Source organism: Budorcas taxicolor, chromosome 10, assembly GCF_023091745.1.
Source record: "Budorcas taxicolor isolate Tak-1 chromosome 10, Takin1.1, whole genome shotgun sequence".
NCBI classification, from domain to species: domain Eukaryota; kingdom Metazoa; phylum Chordata; class Mammalia; order Artiodactyla; family Bovidae; genus Budorcas; species Budorcas taxicolor.
In genome coordinates this window covers 98084884-98105074 of record NC_068919.1, presented here as the reverse complement: position 1 = coordinate 98105074, position 20191 = coordinate 98084884, and the positions used below count along the sequence as shown (strand labels likewise).

The 20191-nt window shown below is 48.4% G+C and overlaps 1 protein-coding gene across 1 annotated transcript in view; it reads left to right on the top strand.

Moving 5' to 3' along the window:
- The window catches only part of KCNK10 (potassium two pore domain channel subfamily K member 10), a 154032-nt gene that overhangs the window by 52891 nt on the left and 80950 nt on the right, over positions 1 to 20191 (top strand). The window contains 3 exon segments of the mRNA XM_052646954.1: positions 15199 to 15251; positions 15253 to 15327; positions 15329 to 15535. Of these exon segments, the coding sequence (XP_052502914.1) occupies positions 15199 to 15251; positions 15253 to 15327; positions 15329 to 15535 (335 nt within the window).

Below are 20191 nucleotides of genomic sequence, written 5' to 3'. Positions count from 1 at the left end.
AATTCTGGAACAGAGGCTTTGTTGAAAAGAGCTTACTGGAAGCCAGGGAGAGAAAAATGGTCTATGAGAAGACCATTAATGAGCAGCAGGATAATAGTATGTGACAGTAATCAGCTCATTGAACACACGCTGGCTGAGACATCTTGCAGGCCAGGCTTCGGCAATGACGCTGGGAGGGGAATGGAAGCCGTGCCTTGGTGCTCCTCCTTTCCTCTCTGATTCTTTCTAGTTCTTCCTCTTGTTGTTCCGTCCCTCAGTCGTGTCCATTTCTTTGTGACCCCATGGACTGCAGCACACCAGCCCTCCCTGTCCATCACCATCTCCCAGAGCTTGCTCAAACTCATGTCTGTTGGGTTGGTGATGCCATGCAACCATCTCATCCTCTGTCATCCCCTTCTCCTCCCACCTTCAACCTTTCCCGGCATCAGAGTCTTTTCCAATGAGTTGGCTCTTCCCATCAGGTGGCCAGAGTATTGCACCTACAGCTTCAGCATCAGTCCTTCCAATGAGTCTTCAGGGTTGACTTCCTTTAGGATGGACTTGTTTGATCTACTTGCTGTCCGAGGGACTCTCAAGAGTCTTCTCCAGCACCACAGTTCAAAAGCATCAATCGTTTGGTGCTCAGCCTTCTTTATGGTTCAACTCTCACATCCATACATGATGACTGGAGAAACCATAGCTTTGACTGTTCGAACCTTTGTTGGCAAAGTGATGTCTCTGCTTTTTAGTACACTGTCTAGGTTGGTCATAGCTTTTCTTTCAAGGAGCAATGTCTTCTAATTTCCTGGCTGCAGTCACCATCTGCAGGAGATGGTTTTGGATTTTCTTTGGGGTTTTGATCCCCTTCCTCTGCTGTGCCTGACATGTTGCTCCCTCGAGCACCATCTTTTGTTCTCTTCTCATTCTGTGTCTCCCTCTGGACCATTGCATCCAGGTCTGTGTCTTCAATCCCACCTCTGTTCTCATCACTCTCAAACCTAGGCTTCCAGCTAGATTTTGCCCCGACTTCCAGTCTCTTCAGCCTAATGTCTACTGGATATGGTAACCTGGATATACCACAGAAGCCGCAGACAGGCCTTCTTCCTTTTCTGTGCTGGAGAACACCACACTCTTAAAACCAGGTGCCCGGGTGTTATCCTCAACCCCGCCTCCACAATCTCTGTCAATCACTAGGACCCATAGATTTTACTTCCTTACCTCTGAGCCCTGCCCTCCATCCCTTCTGCTCCTGCCTGAGTTGAGACCTCAATGCTAAGAGCCTCATTCTTCAGGCCTGTCTGCTGGTAAAGTTCCCTGACTTTGTGCCACTCCCGCTTATAAATACAACCAGAGATTTGGGGACGATCAGTAGAAAGCAATAGAACAGGAAAGACTAGAGATCTCTTCAAGAAAATTAGAGATACCAAGGGAACATTTCATGCAAAGATGGGTCCAATAAGGAAAGAAATAGTAGGGACCTAACAGAAGCAGAAGAGATTAAGAAGAGGTGAAAGAATACACAGAAGAACTGTACAAAAAAAGATCTTCACAACCCAGATAACCACGATGGTGTGATCATCCACCTAGAACCAGACATCCTGGCATGTGAAGTCAAGTGGGCCTTAGGAAGCATCACTACAAACAAAACTAGTGGAGATGATGGAATTCCAGTTGAGATATTTCAAATCCTAAAAGATGATGCTGTGAAAGTACTGCACTCAATATGCCAGCAAATTTGGAATACTCAGCAGTGGCCACAGGACTGGAAAAGGTCAGTTTTCATTCCAGTCCCGAAGAAAAGCAATGCCAAAGAATGCTCTAATCACCGCACAACTGCACTCATCTCACACACTAGTAAAGTAATGCTCAAAATTCTCCAAGCCAGGCTTCAACAGTACATAAACTGTGAACTTCCAGGTATTCAAGCTGGATTTAGAAAAGGCAGAGGAACCAGAGATCAAATTGCCAACATCTGCTGGATCATTGAAAAAGCAAGAGAGTTCCAGAAAAGCATCAACTTCTGCTTTATTGACTACACCAAAGCCTTTGACTGTGTGGATCACAATAAACTGTGGAAAATTCTGAAAGAGATGGGAATACCAGACCACCTGACCTGCCTCCTGAAAAATCTGTATGCAGGTCAAGAAGCAACAGTTAGAACTGGACATGGAACAACAGACTGGCTTCAAATTGGGAAAGGAGTACGTCAAGGCTGTATATTTTAACCCTGCTTATTTAACTTCTATGCAGAGTGTATCACGAGAAAAGCTTGGCTGGATGAAGCGCAAGCTGGCGTTAAGATTGCTGGGAGAAATATCAATAACCTCAGATATGCAGATGATACCACCCTTATGGCAGAAAGTGAAGAAGAACTAAAGACCCTCTTGATGAAAGTGAAAGAGGAGAGTGAAAAAGTTGGCTTAAAACTCAACATTCAGAAAACTAAGATCATGGCATCTGGTCCCATCAGTTCATGGGAAATAGATGGGGAAACAATGGAAACAGTGGCAGACTTAATTTTTGGGGGCTCCAAAATCACTGCAGATGGTGACTGCAGCCATGAAGATGCTACAAAGACGCTTGCTTTTTGGAAGAAAAGCTTTGAACAACCTAGACAGCACATTAAAAAAAGGAGAGATCACTTTGCTGACAAAGGTCCATCCAGTCAAAGCTCTGGCTTTTCCAATAGTCATGTATGGATGTGAGAGTTGGACCATAAAGAAAGCTAAATGCCGCAGATTTGATGCTTTTGAACTGTGGTGTTGGAGAAGACTCTTGAGAGTCCCTTGGACTGCAAGGAGATCCAATCAGTCCATCCTAAAGGAAATCAGTCCTGAATATTTGTTGGAAGGACTGATGCTGAAATTGAAATTCCAATACTTTGGCCACCTGATGCAAAAAAACTAACTCATTGAAAAAGACCCTGATGCTGGGAAAGATTGAAGGTGGGAGGACAAGGGGATGACAGAGGATGATATGGTTGGATGGCATCACCAACTCGATGAACATGAGTTTGAGCAAGCTCAGGGAGTTGGTGATTGACAGCGAAGCCTGGTGTGCTGCAGTCCATGGGGTTGTAAAGAGTCGGATACGACTGAGTGACTGAACTGATCTGAACTGCCTGGGGAGAAAGGATTTGCTGACTAGCCCTGAGAAGAAAGTCAGTGGTTTCTGAGCCCCAAATGAGTTTGGCAACCTTTGTTTTCTTCTCAGGCTGGGAGTGCACTACGGGGGCAGGGGTCGGTCTTTGAGTCCTGAAACCCGAATGTATGCTGTTTGGTCCTAGCCAGACAGCCCCAGGAAGGCTGACTGGAGAGAAATTCTGCCTGCCTGGTACCAGAGAGGTGATTCACCAAGGGTGATTCATGGCATTCAACAGGGTTTGTTGTTTTTAACCCCAAAAACATTTTGCATGCATGAATAGAAGAGAACCTTCTAGCCCTTAGTGAACAAGAAAGCTCAGCACTGAGCATTTGGAGCATGGTGAAGTGAATACTTCTCTGTCTCCCTTCTAGGCCTCCCTTGGCAATTGAACAAACCTTGAAGAGCTCTCCTTGGACTACTTGCTTTCTGAGAACTTGAGAAACTTGACTCAGAATGTGTGTCTGTGGGAATACAACCACCACCACCACCAGTCGTACCAAATTCAACGCACTCCACGGTTAAACTTTCTTTTGGGCACGTGTGTGAACTTGATGTCATAAATGCTGGCGTAAGGCAGATTTATGGATGAATGGATGAATGAATTTAGGAATGAGCAAGCTGTAACGTGGGGCCTTCCAGCTGTAGGTACGGTGCTAAACTCCACATTGAGATACAGAGAAAGTCTCAAGAGGAACGATTGGGGGCTGGGCAGTCAGGGAGGACTTCTTGGAGGTGGTGATGCATGAAGTGAGTGTTGAAGTGTGAGGAGCCGTTGGCCAGATAAAGAGTGGGGGAGAGAAAGGGATTGAGAAGCAAGACCTGTTCCTCTGGGCTTGGTGTGCAGGGGCCTGGGTGCTGCTGGATTTGACTGGGGGAAAGGTTGTTTGTAGGGTGTGGTAGCCAGAGTCTAGGGAGACAGGCAAGCACCAGGTCCCAGAGGGGAGCCTTCCTGCAAGCCACAGCGTCTGCATATTCTTCTGAAGCTCCGTGGTGCCTGGGGAGGAGCTTGGGTGTGCGGTGGACGTGATCAGAGCCACAACCCAGAGAGCGCCCCCTGGAGGACCGGAGGCTGCCGCTGGGGTTCAGGTGAGAGAAGGCAGGGACAGAGCTGAGTCAGAGTGGCAGCGGGTTCTTCCCTCCTTCTGCCTTCCCTTTTAGACCTTCTTCCTCTTGTCTTGGCTCCTGTCTCTAAAGGATCCCAATGTCACAACACCTTGGTCCCTTCCATCTGATAACACATACTGGAGTTTTCAAGAAGGACTAGAAGGAGAGGGCAGTGATTAGACCTGGGGTGAGACCCTTGTCTGGGGCAGCATTTTGGAGACATGGCTTGGTTCTTTAGTGTGTCTAGGCTGAGCATCACTGCCTTCTTTTTTAAAAAAAAATTTTTATTGGAGTATAGTTGATTTATAGCGTTGTGTTCATTTCTGCCGTACAGCAAAGTGAATCAGTTTTACATATACATATATCAACTTTTTCTTTAAGCTTCTTTCTCCATATGGGTCATTATAGAGCATTGAGCAGAGTTCCCTGTGCTCTAGAGTAGGTTCTTCTTAGTTATCTCTTTTATATATAGCAGTGTCTGTGTCCCCATCTCCCAGTTTATTCGTCCCCCTTCTTACCCTTGGTAATTATAAGTGTGTTTTCTACATCTGTACCTCTATTTCTGTTTTGCAGATAAGTTTGTTTGTACCCTTTTTAAAGACTCCACATATAGGTGATATCATATGATATCTGTCTTTCTCTGTCTGACTTAGTGCACTCAGGACGACAATCTCTGGGTCCGTTGATGTTGCTGCAAATGGCATGATTTCATTCTTTCCTTATGACTGAGTAATATTCCATCGCATATTTCTATCTTATCTCCATTCCTCCGCTGATGAATATTTAGGTTGCTTCCGTGTTCTGACTATTGTAAATAGCACTGCAATGAACATTAAGATGCATGTATCTTTTCAAGTGATGGTTTTCTCCACACATATGCCCAGCAGTGGAATTGCTGGGTCGTATGGTAGTTCTATGTTTAGTTTCTTTTAAGGAATCTCCACACTGTTCTCCATAGTGGCTGTACCAACTTACATCCCCACCAGCAGTGTCGGAGGGTTCCCTTTTCTCCATACCCTCCCCAGTATTTGCTCTTTGATTTTTTTGGTGATGGCCATTGTGACTGGGGGGAGGTTACACCTCACTGTAGTTTTGATCTGCATTTCTCGCGTAACTGCTAAGTCGCTTCAGTCGTGTCCGACTCTGTGCGAATCCATAGACGGCAGCCCACCAGGCTCTGCTGTCCCTGGGATTCTCCAGGCAAGAGCGCTAGAGTGGGTTGCCATTGCCTTCTCCAATGTATGAAAGTGAAAAAAGAAAGTGAAGTCACTCAGTCGTGTCTGACTCTTAGTGACCCCATGGACCGCAGTCTACCAGGCTCCTCCATCCATGGGATTTTCCAGGCAAGAGTACTGGAGTGGGGTGCCATTGCCCTCTCCTCTCTCGTAACTAGACTTTAAAGCCAAGACTGTTAGCGCGATCATCGCTGCGTTCTCACCAGGGCCAGCTGGATCATGTTTAAGGTGGAGCTGTCACGTGGGAACAGGACAAGCCAGGCTTGGCTGCCAGGGTGCCTGAGATTAGAGGCAGCACATGCATCCTGTCGGCTCTTCTCAGAGGCGGGTCACTGGCTGCTGTGACGGCTGCTCCTCCTCTCTCCTCCCCTCTGCCCGTCTCTCCCCTCTGGTGCAGCCAGGGAAGGCTTTCAGGGACTCGAGGCTCAGCTTTCCCCGGGGCTCTTTGGAAACTCTGAGCTGCCTGTGCCGATGGCCCTGGAGCAGAGCCAGGCCTGGCGGGGGTTGTGGTTGCAGAGGGGAAGCGGGTGTCCCCGGCCTGCACCTCGTGTGTTGCGATCACAGCTGCACTTTGCATGGGTTGCCAGGCACAGTCCTGTTGCTGCGTGATAGGGGTACTTCCCAGGTGGCTGTATTTTTTTTTTTTAATGCCGTGGGTGCCATTTGGCCCAGGTGCTGCAGAAGGGTGCAGGCACTGGGGGTTAGGGGTCTGAAGCTGGATCCCTGCTTACCAGCTTGTGACAGGCTCGTCGGCATCACCTCTCCTGGCCTCAGCTCCTCACCTGTCCATGGGGGATAGATCGTGACCCCTGCCCTGCACAGGTTTTGTGAGGGTGCGCTCAGTTCACTTGGGCATCAGATCTCTGTCCGCTCTCCCATTAGATCTGAAAGCAAGGAGGTGTCTTATTCATTTATCCATCCCCAGTGCCAAGCGTGGGGCCCGGCAGACTCACGTGTTTGTCGACTGAAACTATGAATGGATTATGCAGTTAAGTGTATGGGGCAAAGGGAAGCCTGAATAAAACAAAATTACTAAGAACTTGTTCAGACGAGGAGAGTCCCACGTGTGCCCCCACAAACTCCCACAGTTAGGTTAAAAAGATGGAATGAGCTACCATTTGTGAGGAAGCATTTTAACATGAAGATTAACTGCAGGGACACTGTCTTCCCACATTTTCTGTCTCATCAAGTCTAGACGGCACTTTTGTTGCCAAATCCCTTTCTGTTGAAGCGGTGACGTATGACTGGCGATGACTCTATATGTTAAGTGTCAGTGGCTCAGTTGTGTCTGACTCTTTGTGGCCCCGTGGACTGTAGCCCACCAGGCTCCTCTGTCCTTGGGATTCTCCAGGCCAGAACACTGGAGTGGGTTGTCAGTTCCTTCTGCAGGGCATCTTCCCGACCCAGGCATTGAAGCCGGGCCTCCTGCATCGCAAGTGGAAGCTTTACCACCGAGCCACCAGGGAAGCATCCATTATTGACACATTTTAGATGAAAGTGCTTTTTCCAACTGGAATTTCTTTTAATTTTTTAACCTTCCAATTTTATTGAGCTATAATTCACATATAGAACTGTGCTGGTTTAAGGTACACAACAAAATGATGGGACTTACATACATTATGAAGTGATTACCACGATAAGTTTAGTGAACATCCATCATCTCATGTAGATACAGCATAAAAGAAATAGAAAAAAAAAGTTTTTTTTTCCCCATATGATGAGAACTCTTAGGATTTACTCTTTCATGTATAATATAGGGTAGTGACTCACTTTTTAACATTAATTTTGTTTTCAGTTCAGTTCAGTTCAGTTGCTCAGTCGTGTCCGACTCTTTGCAACCCCGTGAATCACAGCACACCAGGCCTCCCTGTCCATCACCATCTCCCGGAGTTCATTCAAGCTCATGTCCATTGAGTCGGTGATGCCATCCAGCCATCTGATCCTCTGTTGTCCCCTTCTCCTCCTGCCCCCAATCCCTCCCAGCATCAGGGTCTTTTCCAATGAATCAACTTTTCACACGAGGTGGCCCAAGTGTTGGAGTTTCAGCTTCAGCATCACTCCTTCCAATGAACACCCAGGACTGGTCTCCTTTAGCATGGACTAGTTGGATCTCCTTGCAGTCCAAGGGACTCTCAAGAGTCTTCTCCAACACCACAGTTCGAAAGCATCAATTCTTCGGTGCTCAGCTTTCTTCACAGTCCAACTCTCACATCCATACATGACCACAGGAAAAACCATAGCCTTGACTAGACGGACCTTTGTTGGCAAAGTTAATATCTCTGCTTTTCAATATGGTCATAACTTTTCTTCCAAGGAGTAAGCATCTTTTAATTTCATGGCTGCAATCACCATCTGCAGTCATTTTGGAGCTCCAAAATAAAATCTGACACTGTTTCCACTGTTTCCCCATCTACTTCCCATGAAGTGATGGGACCAGATGCCATGATCTTCGTTTTCTGAATGTTGAGCTTTAAGCCAACTTTTTCACTCACCTCTTTCACTTTCATCAAGAGGCTTTTTAGTTCCTCTTCACTTTCTGCCATAAGGGTGGTGTTATCTGCATATCTGAGGTTATTGATATTTCTCCCAGCAATTTCTCTTGATTCCAGCTTGTGCTTCTTCCAGTCCAGCGTTTCTCATGATGTATTCTGCGTAGAAGTTAAATAAGCAGGGTGACAATTTTGTTTTAGAATTATGTAAACTGTTTACATGTTTCAAAGTGAAGTCTCTGACTTTCTTTTTTTTTTTTTTACTTTTTCCCTGGAATTTCCTTTTTTCCTAGCTTTCTGTTCCTACACTCCAGAGGAGAACTGACTTTGAGGTCAGGTTATTCTAACTTGAATCCTGGCTCTGCCACTGTCTAGCCACCTGACCTGGGCTTCGCTCTTTAAGCTGTCTGCGTCTCAGTTCCATTGTCTGTGACATGGGCATGCCTGATGACCGTGAGACCCCACTCAGGCCTCCAGCTGGAGGGCATATGACTGAGCAAGGGCCCGGTTGCTCTCTGACACACGCTGCGGGCCTGCCTCCTGTGGACTGCTTCCAGCCAGGGGTCAGGGCAGCAGGGACCCTAATGGAGGTCTCTTCTCAGGATGCAGGACCCTGAGGATGGCTGACTCGGGCTCAAGAGCTCCTTGTCAGCCGTGCTCAGCCTTCCTTAGGCCTCGGGTGCGTGCTCAGCCTTCCTTAGGCCTCGGGTGGTCCAGAACTCCCTCGCCCACCCTTCCTTCCCACTCTGCCTCAGCGGGATCAGACTCACAGTGTGTCTGCCGGCCCTCCTCGCCTCCTGACTGTGTTTCCCTTAATAAAATTCACGCCCATGTAATCCCCGCTTGGCATCTGCTTCTAGGAGGACCTGGGCTCACGCAGGGTGAGAGTACCGCATGGGACGATGTAAACAGTGTTCATCGGAGCGACGGGCGCAGAGCCAGGGTGCAGGAAGGGCCAGGGGCTCCTGCACCCGCGCCGCCACCGCCGCCGTCACCCACGTCTGGCCAGCTTAGCTTCTTTGGTGGCTCCGGGCACAGAGAGCTCCGGGGCAGGTCGCAGCTCACAAGGCAACTTAGAGCGAGAGCAGCTGTGGTTTCTGAGCAGAACAGGTGGGTTAATTACAACATCCTTTGTGGGTGTATGTATATATAGCCCAGGGCTTCCCAGGTGGCGCTAGCGGGAAAGATCCCGCCTGCCAATGCTGCAGACCTGAGATGCAGGTTTGAGCCCTGGGTTGGGAAGATCCCCTGGAGGAGGGCACAGCAACCCACTCCAGTACTCTTTCCTGGAGAATCCCAAGGACAGAGGAGCCTGGTGGGCTACAGTGCGTGGGGCCACACAGAGCCGGACACGACTGCAGCAACTTAGCACGCACACATATGTAGTCCATATGCAAAGCCATGATTTTTCGAGTAGTCGTGTATAGATGTGAGAGTTGGACTATAAAGAAAGCTGAGCACCGAAGAATTGAAGCTTTTGAACTGGGGTGTTGGAGAAGACTCTTGCAAGTCCCTTGGACTGCAAGGAGATTCAACCAGTCCATCCTAAAGAAGATCAGTCCTGAATATTCATCAGAAGGACTGATGCTGAAGCTGAAACTCCAATACTTTGACCACCTGATGCGAAGAGCTGACTCACTGGAAAAGATTGACGTTGGGAAAGATTGGGGGCAGGAGGAGAAGGGGACGACAGAGGATGAGATGGCTGGATGGCATCACCGACTCGATGGACATGAGTTTGAACAAATTCCGGGAGATGGTGATGGACAGGGAAGTCTGGTGTGCTGCAATTCATGGGTTGGACACGCAGAGTTGGACACGACTGAGCGACTGAACAACAGCAACAGTCTTTCCAACTCAAGGTCTTTAGCTTAATCATATCTGCAACGTTCCTTTTGCTACGTAAAGTAGTGTATTCATTGCTCCCAGGGATGCAAACAGGGGCATCTTTGGGGGCTATTATTTTATTGACCACAGAACAAGCAGGGGAGAAATAGAGGAGGTGCTTCAAGAAGTGATGTTGTTCCCACCAAATGTTGGCTTTCTCTGCCCATCAGTGCTGAACAAAAATTACTTATACAGAATTTGGAAGAAATAGAAAGATGACTTTAGGCCTCAGCTGGCAGAGGGGGAAACATAGCAGGCTAGTGCCTTAAGAACTGTGACCCCCTCCTGGGGGAACTGAGACACTGTATACAGCCTGGGTCTCATGGTTTCAGGGAAAACGATAAGGCTCAAAGTAATGAAGGTCTTACCTTCTTGTGTGCGAGCCAAGTTGCTTTAGTCACGCCTGACTCTTTGCAACCCCATGGACTCTAGTCCACCAGGCCCCTCTGTTCACGATTCTCCAGGCAAGAACGCTGGAGTGGGTTGCCATGCCCTCCTCCAGGGGATCTTCCCGACCCAGGGATTGAACTCATGTCTCTTGAGGCTCCCGAATTGCAGGCAGATTCTTTACTGCTGAGCCACTGGGGAAACCCCTTCTTCTGCTTGCTTTGTTTAAAATATCATAGCTGGTGTCAGCTAGTTGGGTTCGTTTGTCTCTGGTTTATTGTCCTGTGGCCTTCTTTCTGAAATGCAAAAAGCTACAAAGAGTGGTCTGCAAAGGGAGCGCAGGGAAGGCACAGGATGAAATCAGCATGGAGGTCAATGGTGGTCGGTGCAGGATGCAGCTAAACGCAGAGTTAGGCTAGTTTTGAGGAGAGCCAACTTAGTTATAGACTATAGATTAGGAACAAAGTAAAACCTAGGAGTGATGAGGCCTATTCTCTTTATATTCTTTGTCTTCAATAAAGGGAAAGAAAAGAAAGAAAATCTCATTTCTGAAAGCAAAACTCATTCCTCTTTCTTCCTTTTCATTGCAACAATATGGAACACCAGACTTATGGGTCAGGAGGTGGGTGAAAGTGGAAGCGAGGAGGTCACTGGTGAGGCGTCTGGATTGGATCGAGCAGGGTGTGACAGTGGCGTGGGTGAAGCTGTGGCCACGGCGATGGGGAGAGGTGCCAGGGACGGAGATACAGTGAGGAGGCCGAGTGAATGGGAGATGAGGGCAAGATGGAAAGAAAGCGGCCCCGGACAAGGCTGGGCATCTCTGTGGCAACAAGGGCAGGTGCAAATCTCAAATCTGAGTGTAATGTCTTTAGGGGAGGTTGCCTGTGTGCTGATTCGATTCAGTCATGTTGCACTCTTTGCGACCCCATGGACTGCAGCCCACCAGGCTCCTCTGTCCAAGGGATTTCCCAGGCAAGAACGCTGGAGTAGGTTGCCATTTCCTATTGCCAGGGGATCTTCCTGACCCAGGGGTCAAAGCCGCATCTCTCGTATCTCCTGCCTTGGCAGGTGGATTCTCTACCACTGGGCCACCTGAGAAGCCCCTCATTTAAGACCAGTGTTGCCTTACTGATTTTCTATCTGTATGATCTGTATATCAGTGTAGGTTAAAGCACCCTACTATTACAGTATTGTCAATTTCTCTTGTTACGTGCATTAATATTTGCTTTACATATTTAGATGCTCTTGTAGTGGGTACATGGATGTCCATGAGTGTAATGTCCTCTTCTTGTATTGATTCACTTATCATTCTGTAATGCCCTTCCTTGCCTTTTCCTACGACTTTGTTTTAAAGTATATTTCGTCTGACGTGGGTATTGCTGCCTCTACTTTTTGTTGCGATTAGCATGACATTTGTCTTTCACTCCCTCACTTTGAGTCTCTATCTCTCTTTGGTTCTGCAGTAAGTCTCTTGTAAGCAGCTTATAAATAGGTCTTGTTTTCTTATCCAATCAGTCACCCTGTATCTTTCAATTGGAGCATTTAGTTCACGGACATTTATAGTAACGATGTGTATGTACTCACTGTCATTTTATTGTTTGCTTTCTGGTTGTTTTGATCGTTCTTTCTCGTTCTTTTAGTTCCCTTGCTTGTTTGATGATTTTCTTTCCTGGTATGCGTGTGTTCTTTTCTCTCTTGTTTTTGTGTATGGTAAGTTTTGCCTTGTGGTTACCATGGGATTCTTGTATGTTGGCCTGCAACTGTGTCTATTAGTTTTAAACAGGTAGTCCTCTAAGTTCAAACGCAGCCTAAAAAACCTACATGTTTACTTCTCTTTCACACATTTTTTGTGGTTGTTGATGTAATATTTTGCATTTTCATGTTTATCCCTCTACTGATTATTGTAGTTATACTTGATTTTACAACTTTTTTTGTCCTTTAATCATCATACTAGCTTACTTAGGTGGTTGATCCTCACACTTTATTATGTACTTTCCTTTACTAATGAGATTCCCCCCCCCCCCCCTTATCTATAGATACTTCTTATTGTAGTATTTTCTTTTCTGCTTAGAGAAGACCCTTTAACCTTCCTTTTAGGGTTGGTTTAGTATTGATGAACTCTTTCAGTTTTTGCTTATCTGAGAAGTTCTTTGTCTCTCCTCCAATTCTAATTGATAATCTTGCTGGGTAGAGTGTTCTAGATTGCAGGTTTTTCCCTTCCTGCACTTTGAATATGCCATGACACTCCCTTCTTTCCTACAAAGTTTCTGCAGAAAAATCAGCCGATAGGCTTCTGGGGGATCCCTTGTCTATGACTGTTTTTTTTTTTTTTTTGCTTGCTGTCTTTAGAATTCTCTCTTTGTTTTGCTGTTTTAATTATGTTATATCTTGGTGTCTGTCTGTTTGGGTTCATCTTGTTTGAGACCCTCTGTTCTTCCTGCAGTTGGATGTATGTTTCCTTCTTTAGATTTGGAAAGTTTTCAGTCAGAATTTCATACAATGTATTTTCAGCCCCCCCTTCTCTCTGTCTCTTCCCAATGTGAACGTTGGGTACACTTGACGTTATCCCAGAGATCTCTCAGGCTGCTCTCATTTTAGAATGCGCTTTTCTTCGGCTGTTCTGGGTGACTCCCACTGTTCTGCCTTCCAGATCCCTTGTGCGTTTTTCTGTGCCACCCGGTCTGCTGTTAAGTCCTAGCCTGTTTTTATTTCAGTTATTGTTTTTCTTTGGTTCTGAGTGGTTTCCTTTTCACATTTTGTCATTCCCTGTTAAAATTCTCATTGTGTTTCATCTATTCTTTTCCCTAATTCAGTTAGTATTCTTATTACTCATGCTTTGAATTTTTCATTTGCTAAAATCATTTATTTTGGTTTCAGTAATTATTTTTTCAGGGGTTTTGCTCTTGCTCTTCCAGTGGAGACAAGCTCCCCTGCCCTCTCACTTTCCTTATCTCTCTATCTTTATGAAATTAGGGAAGGTAGTTACCCATTGCTGCTTGTGTTGGAGCGTTCCTGTTGGATCTGTGTCTGCCCAGTGGCTTGGGTGGAAGAGCTGGATGTGATGGGAACACAAGTGACATCTTTCCTCGGGTTGTGCTGACAGCTACCGCCTTGGTAGGAGGCGGGAGTGGATGGCGGAGGGGCTGGCCGGAACCGGTGTGCCCTGGGGCTCCTGTGCGAGTGCCCGCCGTCACTCCGTGGTGGGGCGCCGGGCAGGGGTCAGCCTCCGGGTTCTTAAAGCAGAGTCGCTGCGGGCTGAGCTGCCGGGCTAGCTCGGCTCGCTTCAAGGGTGCGCTCTCTCCCTCCTCACGCCGGCACCCTCACTCCGGGGGAGCGGTCGGGGGCTGTCCCGGCACCTGGTGAGGGCCGGGCTGCGGCCTGCGGGGGGTCCGGCTGCCGTCAGGGGTTCTGGGTGTGGCCCCGGTCGGTCGGGGAGAGCCATGGCCGCCTGCGCCCCTGCTCAGGCGCCGCTTCCAGGTTTTGCGCCCGCCTCGCTGTCTCAGCTGAGGTTCCTCCTTGGTCACAGCCGCTCCCGCCCCACCGCGGAGCTGTGGCCTGAGACAGGCGAGGCTGCAATGTTCCCCCGGCTCAGGCTGGCACACACGCCCAAGTAGCCGTGGTTAGCCCAAGTTGGCCACTGCTGCCTCTCCGCGCTGCTTCGGGACGAGCCCGCCCCAGCGCGCTCCTCTGGAGTGCAGTCCCGGCTTCCCACGGCTTCCTGTTAGCCCCGCCAGTCTTCCAGGGGAGCTCATTTTTCTGTAGAACTGCAGGGGTAGGGCCCCCCACTGTTGGGGTTTGAACCACTTCCCTTCCCAGGGAGAGTCTTCTCCCAGTTCAGTCTCCGTTCTCCTCTGAGCCCCCTCCCAGGGCACCGCTTCACAGGGGACGTGAGTTCCATGTCCTCCGCCTATTCCTGCATCTTGATCTGAGAGGCGCTGTGTGTGAGCTTGGACCCTTCTGCCGTATCATGGCACCCCACTCCAGTACTCTTGCCTGGAAAAATCCCGTGCGACGGAGGAGCCTGGTAGGCTGCAGTCCATGGGGTCCCAAAGAGTCCGAACACTGAGCGACTTCACTTTCAGCTTTCTTGCATTGGAGAAGGAAATGGCAACCCAACTCCAGTGTTCTTGCCTGGAGAATCCCCCAGAACCTGTTGGGCTGGCGTCTATGGGGTCGCACAGAGTTGGACATGACTGAAGCAACTTAGCAGCGCAGCAGCAGCCCTCAGTACTTGAGCAAATCTACTGGGTATCTTTTTCCTACTTATTTCCTGTCCAGATTGAACAGTACACTTTTCTTTGTCAAATAGGGTGGTTTGTTGTCTATCTTGAAAGTGAAAGTCACTCAGTGGTGTCTCTTTGCGACCCCACTCAGTCCATGGAATTCTCCAGGCCAGAATAGTTGGAGTGGGTAGCTGTTTCCTTCACTAGGGGGATCTTCCCAATCCAGGGATCACACCCAGGTCTCCCGCGTTGCAGGTGGATTCACTTACCAGCTGAGCCACAAGGGGAACCCCTAGGAACACTGGAGAGGGTAGCCTATCCGTCTCCAGTGGATCTTCCCCACCCAGGAATCGAATTGGTGTCTCCTGCATTGCAGGCAGATTCTTCACCAACTGAGCTATCAGGGAAGCCGTAGTCTATCTCACACGTTGCTTAACAAGAAAACTGAGGGAGGGAGCTGAACGATAAAAAAACAGAGACATGGCTTTCAGATTTGGACCCTTGTAGAGACATATACACATTTCAGACTCAATTATTATTATTGAAAACTGGAACCCCTGGTGCTCAGCTTTTATCATCCAAAGCAGACACCTAGCAACTGGTTGAATTCCCTCATTGCGGGCTTGGGGAACCCATGTTGAGCCCTCCCATTTGACAGCCGGCTTGAAAGACCTCTGCGCGGGTGACATGGTGTGGGGTGTGTGTTTATAAACGAACTCTCTTCTCCCTCTCGCCCGCCCCGTTTCCCAGTGGCCGTTCCTGCAGCAGCGCCCCCGGCGTGCCCGCCCAAGGCCGCCGCTAACGGGGGCTCCGCCGGCGCCTCGCCTCGCCGTGTCCTCCCGAGCCGCGGTCGTAGCCAGGATGGAAGGCGCGGCCCAGGGGGGGCCTGCAGACCGTCATGAAGTGGAAGACAGTGGTTGCCATCTTCGTGGTCGTGGTGGTCTACCTCGTCACGGGTGGTCTCGTCTTCCGGGCGTTGGAGCAGCCCTTTGAGAGCAGCCAAAAGAACACTATCGCCTTGGAGAAGGCGGAATTCCTGCGGGATCATATCTGTGTGAGCCCCCAGGAGCTGGAGACGCTGATCCAGGTGAGCCGGGAGGGAAGTGCGCCATCGCCTCGCCCGCGGGGGGAGAGGGCTGCCTGGACGTCTGTCTTTCTGGCTCACTGAGCCTTGCCTTTGGTCGAGATGCTTCTGGTGGTGAGGGGGGGACCTCTCTGGGAGGTGACGTTTGAGTGCAGACCTGTGACAGTGTGCGGGAGAGGGGTCCCCCAGACCACACAGCAGCAGGTGGCGTTCTGCGTCACCTGCTCCGGGATGCGGTGCTCAGCGGCCGCAGCAGGCTGAGGGGCTTTGGATTGTCACGTTCAAGGCCCCTTACGTAGGCTGATTAACCGTTACATCTGTGTGAGATGCTGGGTAAGAGGGTGGCCTGGAAGTCAGAGAGAGAATTTTAAGCAAGTAGGGATGTCTTAACCTGTCCCAGGTGAGTGAGAATGGAGCAAAGGCCACCAGAAGTGGGATGGGGAGGCCGCGAGAGACCTGGAGCGGTTTTGGTGGCTTTGTGAGGATGAAGCAGTAAGAACATCTATAACAGGGATGAGCAAGGCGCTTTTTCGAAAATTCACTGTGTGTCAGGCACCGTGCTGGGGCCTCTCTGTACTTTGGATAGGAAGGAAAAAATACTCAAAAAAAAAAAAAATGGAGGTGGAGAACTTTGGCCTCCTGCCTGCCAGGAAGAGGATGCAGAGGTGGGGTGGCGTTGGCAGGGGCGAAGTGAGGCTGGAAGGGAGTGTGGGGGACAGGGAATCATCTAAGGCGGTATGGTGGAGTGGGGAGAGGAAACAGGAGGCTTGAGAAGCACCTCAGGCGGAGAGGACCGAGTCTCAGGAAGAGGATGGGGGGCCGCTGAGAGCCCAGTTGGAGGGCTTCACTGTAGAGGTGATGGAGGGTGAAGCTTCTGAGCTGCGGTTTGGTTTCCAATCTGCACACCCTCCTGAACCATGAGGCGTAGAGGCTGGGGTTTGGTTTCCAACCTGCACACCCTCCTGAACCATAAGGCGTACTGGTGGAGGGTGGTGACACGGAAGCAAGGGAGAGCCCCATTTTTCTGGAGTTCTCAAGTTATGAAGGCAGAGGGATGGAGGAGACAGCTTTCATGGTTCCTTTTGGCCCTGGTGTGACCCACATTAAATTCTAACGGTAGGAGAATGCTGGAGTGTGTAGCCTATCCCTTCTCCAGCAGATCTTCCTGACCCAGGAATCGAACTGGGGTCTCCTGCATTGAAGGTGGATTCTTTACCAACTGAGCTACCTGTGAACCCCAAGAGAAAAACGAATATCATATATCAGTGCAGGTGGGCTTCCCAGGCAGCCCAGTGATAAAGAATCCACTTGCCAATGCAGGAGCTGTAAGAGACATAGCTTTGATCCCTGGGTCGGGAGGATCCCCCAGAGGAGGAAATGGCAACTCATGCCAGTATTCTTGCCGGGGAAATCGCATGGACAGAGGAGTCTGGCTGGCTATAGTCCATGGGGTCACAAACAGTCGGACACAACTTAGCGACTGGGGCATGAGCAGCATTTTAATGCGTGCATGTAGAATCCATTAATAGAAAAACGGTACAGATAAAGCTAGTTCCAGGCCAGGAATAGAGGTGCAGACCCAGCAGTGGGGAGCTGGCGGTGGGGGGTGGGATAGGAGAGGGGGGCAGAGTGGGAGGTTAGGATTGACATGCATGCACTACTGTGTGTGAAATCGATGTGGGAAGCTACTCTGTAACACAGGGAGCTCAACCCGGGGCTCTGTGATAGCCGGGGGGGGGGGGGGGGGGGGGCGCAGTGGGCGTATATATGCGTATAACGGAAACTGACACAGCATTGTAAAGCAAGCATAATTCAATAAAACATTCTAATGGTCACTACACATCAGTTTGCTATAGGAGTCACAAGTCTGGGCTGGCTTCTTTATCTATTTTCAGCTCCACTGATAGGTAGGGGAATTCTGGGGCCATGTATGATCTGACCCCTTTATTGTCATTGTATTCTTTTTTTTTGTTAGTATATAATCTTTCAAATGTTTCTGTAATCTGACTTGGTGGTGGTGGTTTAGTCACTAAGTTGTGTCTGACTCTTGCGAGCTCATGGACTGTAGCCCACCAAGCTCCTCTGTCCACGGGATTTCCAGCAAGATTATTGGAGTGGGTTGCCATTTCCTCCTCCAGGGGATCTTCCTGACTCACGGATTGAACCCACATCTCCTATATTGATAGGCGGATTCTTTACCACTGAGCCACCTCAGACTTGACTCTTAAGTTTAATAAAAATATACATTTTCCTTCTGGGAATGCATATGACTTCAGACTATGTCCCACAATTTTTATTAAAAAAAATAAAACCTTACAATTTAAAGAGATAAGGGCAGTGTTTCATACCACTCTTTCTTAGATGGCCCTGTCTTATTTTTTTTCTCCTTTCATGGAAACCTACTAACAGTTTTGTGATGATGAGAGTGTTGTGCTGATCTGTTTAGCACAGGTTTAAGGCTCGAATTGCTGTGAAGAATGGAGGACATAATTCTGGAGTAATTTTAAGTAAGGAATTATACATGCTGCATTGATATGTAATGAGACTCTTTTTATTTAGTTGCAGTACATGTAATAATCTAATAGGTGGCCTAGATTGAATTTGGACTCATGCCTGAATTTTCCTCCCTTAGACAGTGAGATACTGGGGAAAGGGATCATGTCTTATTATCTTTGCATCCACATGTAGCCTCTGCATGGCTTTGCATCTGATTATTACCCAAGAGAGAAACACTTTTGGAATGAGATATCAAATGAAATCTCTAACACTGGTGATGCCACGAGGTATCTGAGCTTATTTGTGCATTTCTTTATCAGCTCAGTAGTTCCCTATTGTCCGTTCTTTGGTCTTTTCCTTTGTGAAAGAATTCAGAGGTAGAATGAAGGACAGGATGACAGAGAGTAGTTCTGGTGTTGCCGTTAAGACCTATCCTTTGACTTCAAAGTTCCTCTGTGAAATGAGGGGTGTGTGTGTGTGTGTGCCCATGAGATCATTTTTATAACAATTTTAAAACCTACCCTTTGTTAGGTATCCATTGTGAGTTAGGCACCTTCCATTCATCTTCTCATTTAATCTCTCCAATAACATTCTAAGTTGGTACTACTATACCCATTTCACAAAGAAACTGATGCTAAAAGAGGCTGAATACCTTTCCAACCATCAAAGTGGCAGAGCTGAGATTCAAAGTGAGCTTTGCCTGACTCTTCCTTGCCTCACCCAATGAGTCTTTAGCCCTTTAAGTAGTTCTTGCTTGATGATTAGCTTAATTCTCTCTTAAACATTTGCTTCATGTTTAACGCTTTACAGAATTTTAGCAGAGTCAAAAAGCGTTGGATTTCCTTGCTCTCTAACAGAAAACATTTCTTCTTTTCCCCCTCTTTATATGCATAGACTGTCAGTCCTGGATATGGGACACTTTAAGAGTTCCATCTACTGTGGTGTAAGGGTTTATACCTGTGTTTATCTGCAGTTTTTGAAGGCTAAGTAGTTAAAATGCTGAACCCATGTCAATTAAGAATCACATTACTGGGGCTTCCCTGGTGGCTCTGTGGTAAAGAATCTGCCTGCCAGTGCAGGGGACATGGGTTCAGTCCCTGGTCCAGGAAGATCCCACATGCTGTGGAGCAACTAAGCCCGTGTCCCACAACCTGGGACCACGATTCCTGAGCCTTTGCAAGACAACTGCTGAAGCCCGTGCTCTGCTGCAAGAGAAGCCCCCGTGTCCCAGTTAGGAGGCCTGGCCTGCCGCAGCTAGAGAGAAGCCCACACAGCCATGGAGACCCAGCGCAGCCAATAATGATAACAATAGAGAACCTAATTATTACGCGCTGTCCTTCGGTTCACTGCTTCCTTCATAGGCCGTAAGTGGCAACACCTTTGGACCAGGGAGCACCCTCTCACTTTAGGGCGTCCTCTGGGCAGCGCTCTCTGGAGTGCTCATAAGAAGCACGCTGTTTAGGAGGGTTTTCAGGATGCTGGAAAAATAGTATTATTGTATCTCAGCGATACTTTTATCTAATAGGTAAAAGGTTAGATTGATGGTATTTATCTGGTGGTGTCGGGACTCTTGGCTGAATTGAGTGAACCACTCATAGAGCTAATTCGGAAGGTGTAATTCATATTATTGATAATAACAAACGCAGAGTAGTTGGGACAGTTTGAGTGGCAGTCGCTCAGTCGTGCCTGACTCTGTGTTCTCCCGTGGACTGTAGCCCTTCAGGCCTCTCTCTCCATGGGATTCTCCAGGCAAGAGTCCTGGAGTGGAGATGCCAGTCATTGGGATCTTCCCAACCCAGGGATTGTACCTGGGTCTCCTGCATTTCAGGCAGATTCTTTACCGTCTGAGCCACTGGGATAGCCTAACACCCATGAAATACCTGGACAGCTTAAAAGAGCTATAGCTGGGGAGGGGAGTTTTTTGGAGGTACCGGGGGACTGCAGAGGAGACAGATGGGTCACCATCCCTGACCTCGATGCTGTTATGGAGGAGACTGTCTGATTAATAGATTCATCTGTGCATTCTTTACACTGCTACTGAACTTCTGTTATATCAGGTAACAGGCTAGATGTTGAGGATAGGAAACAGGAGAATAAAATGCACCTTGAGCAAGTTACAAACCTCTCCATGCTTCTGTTTCATTATCAATAAAGTGTGCCGAA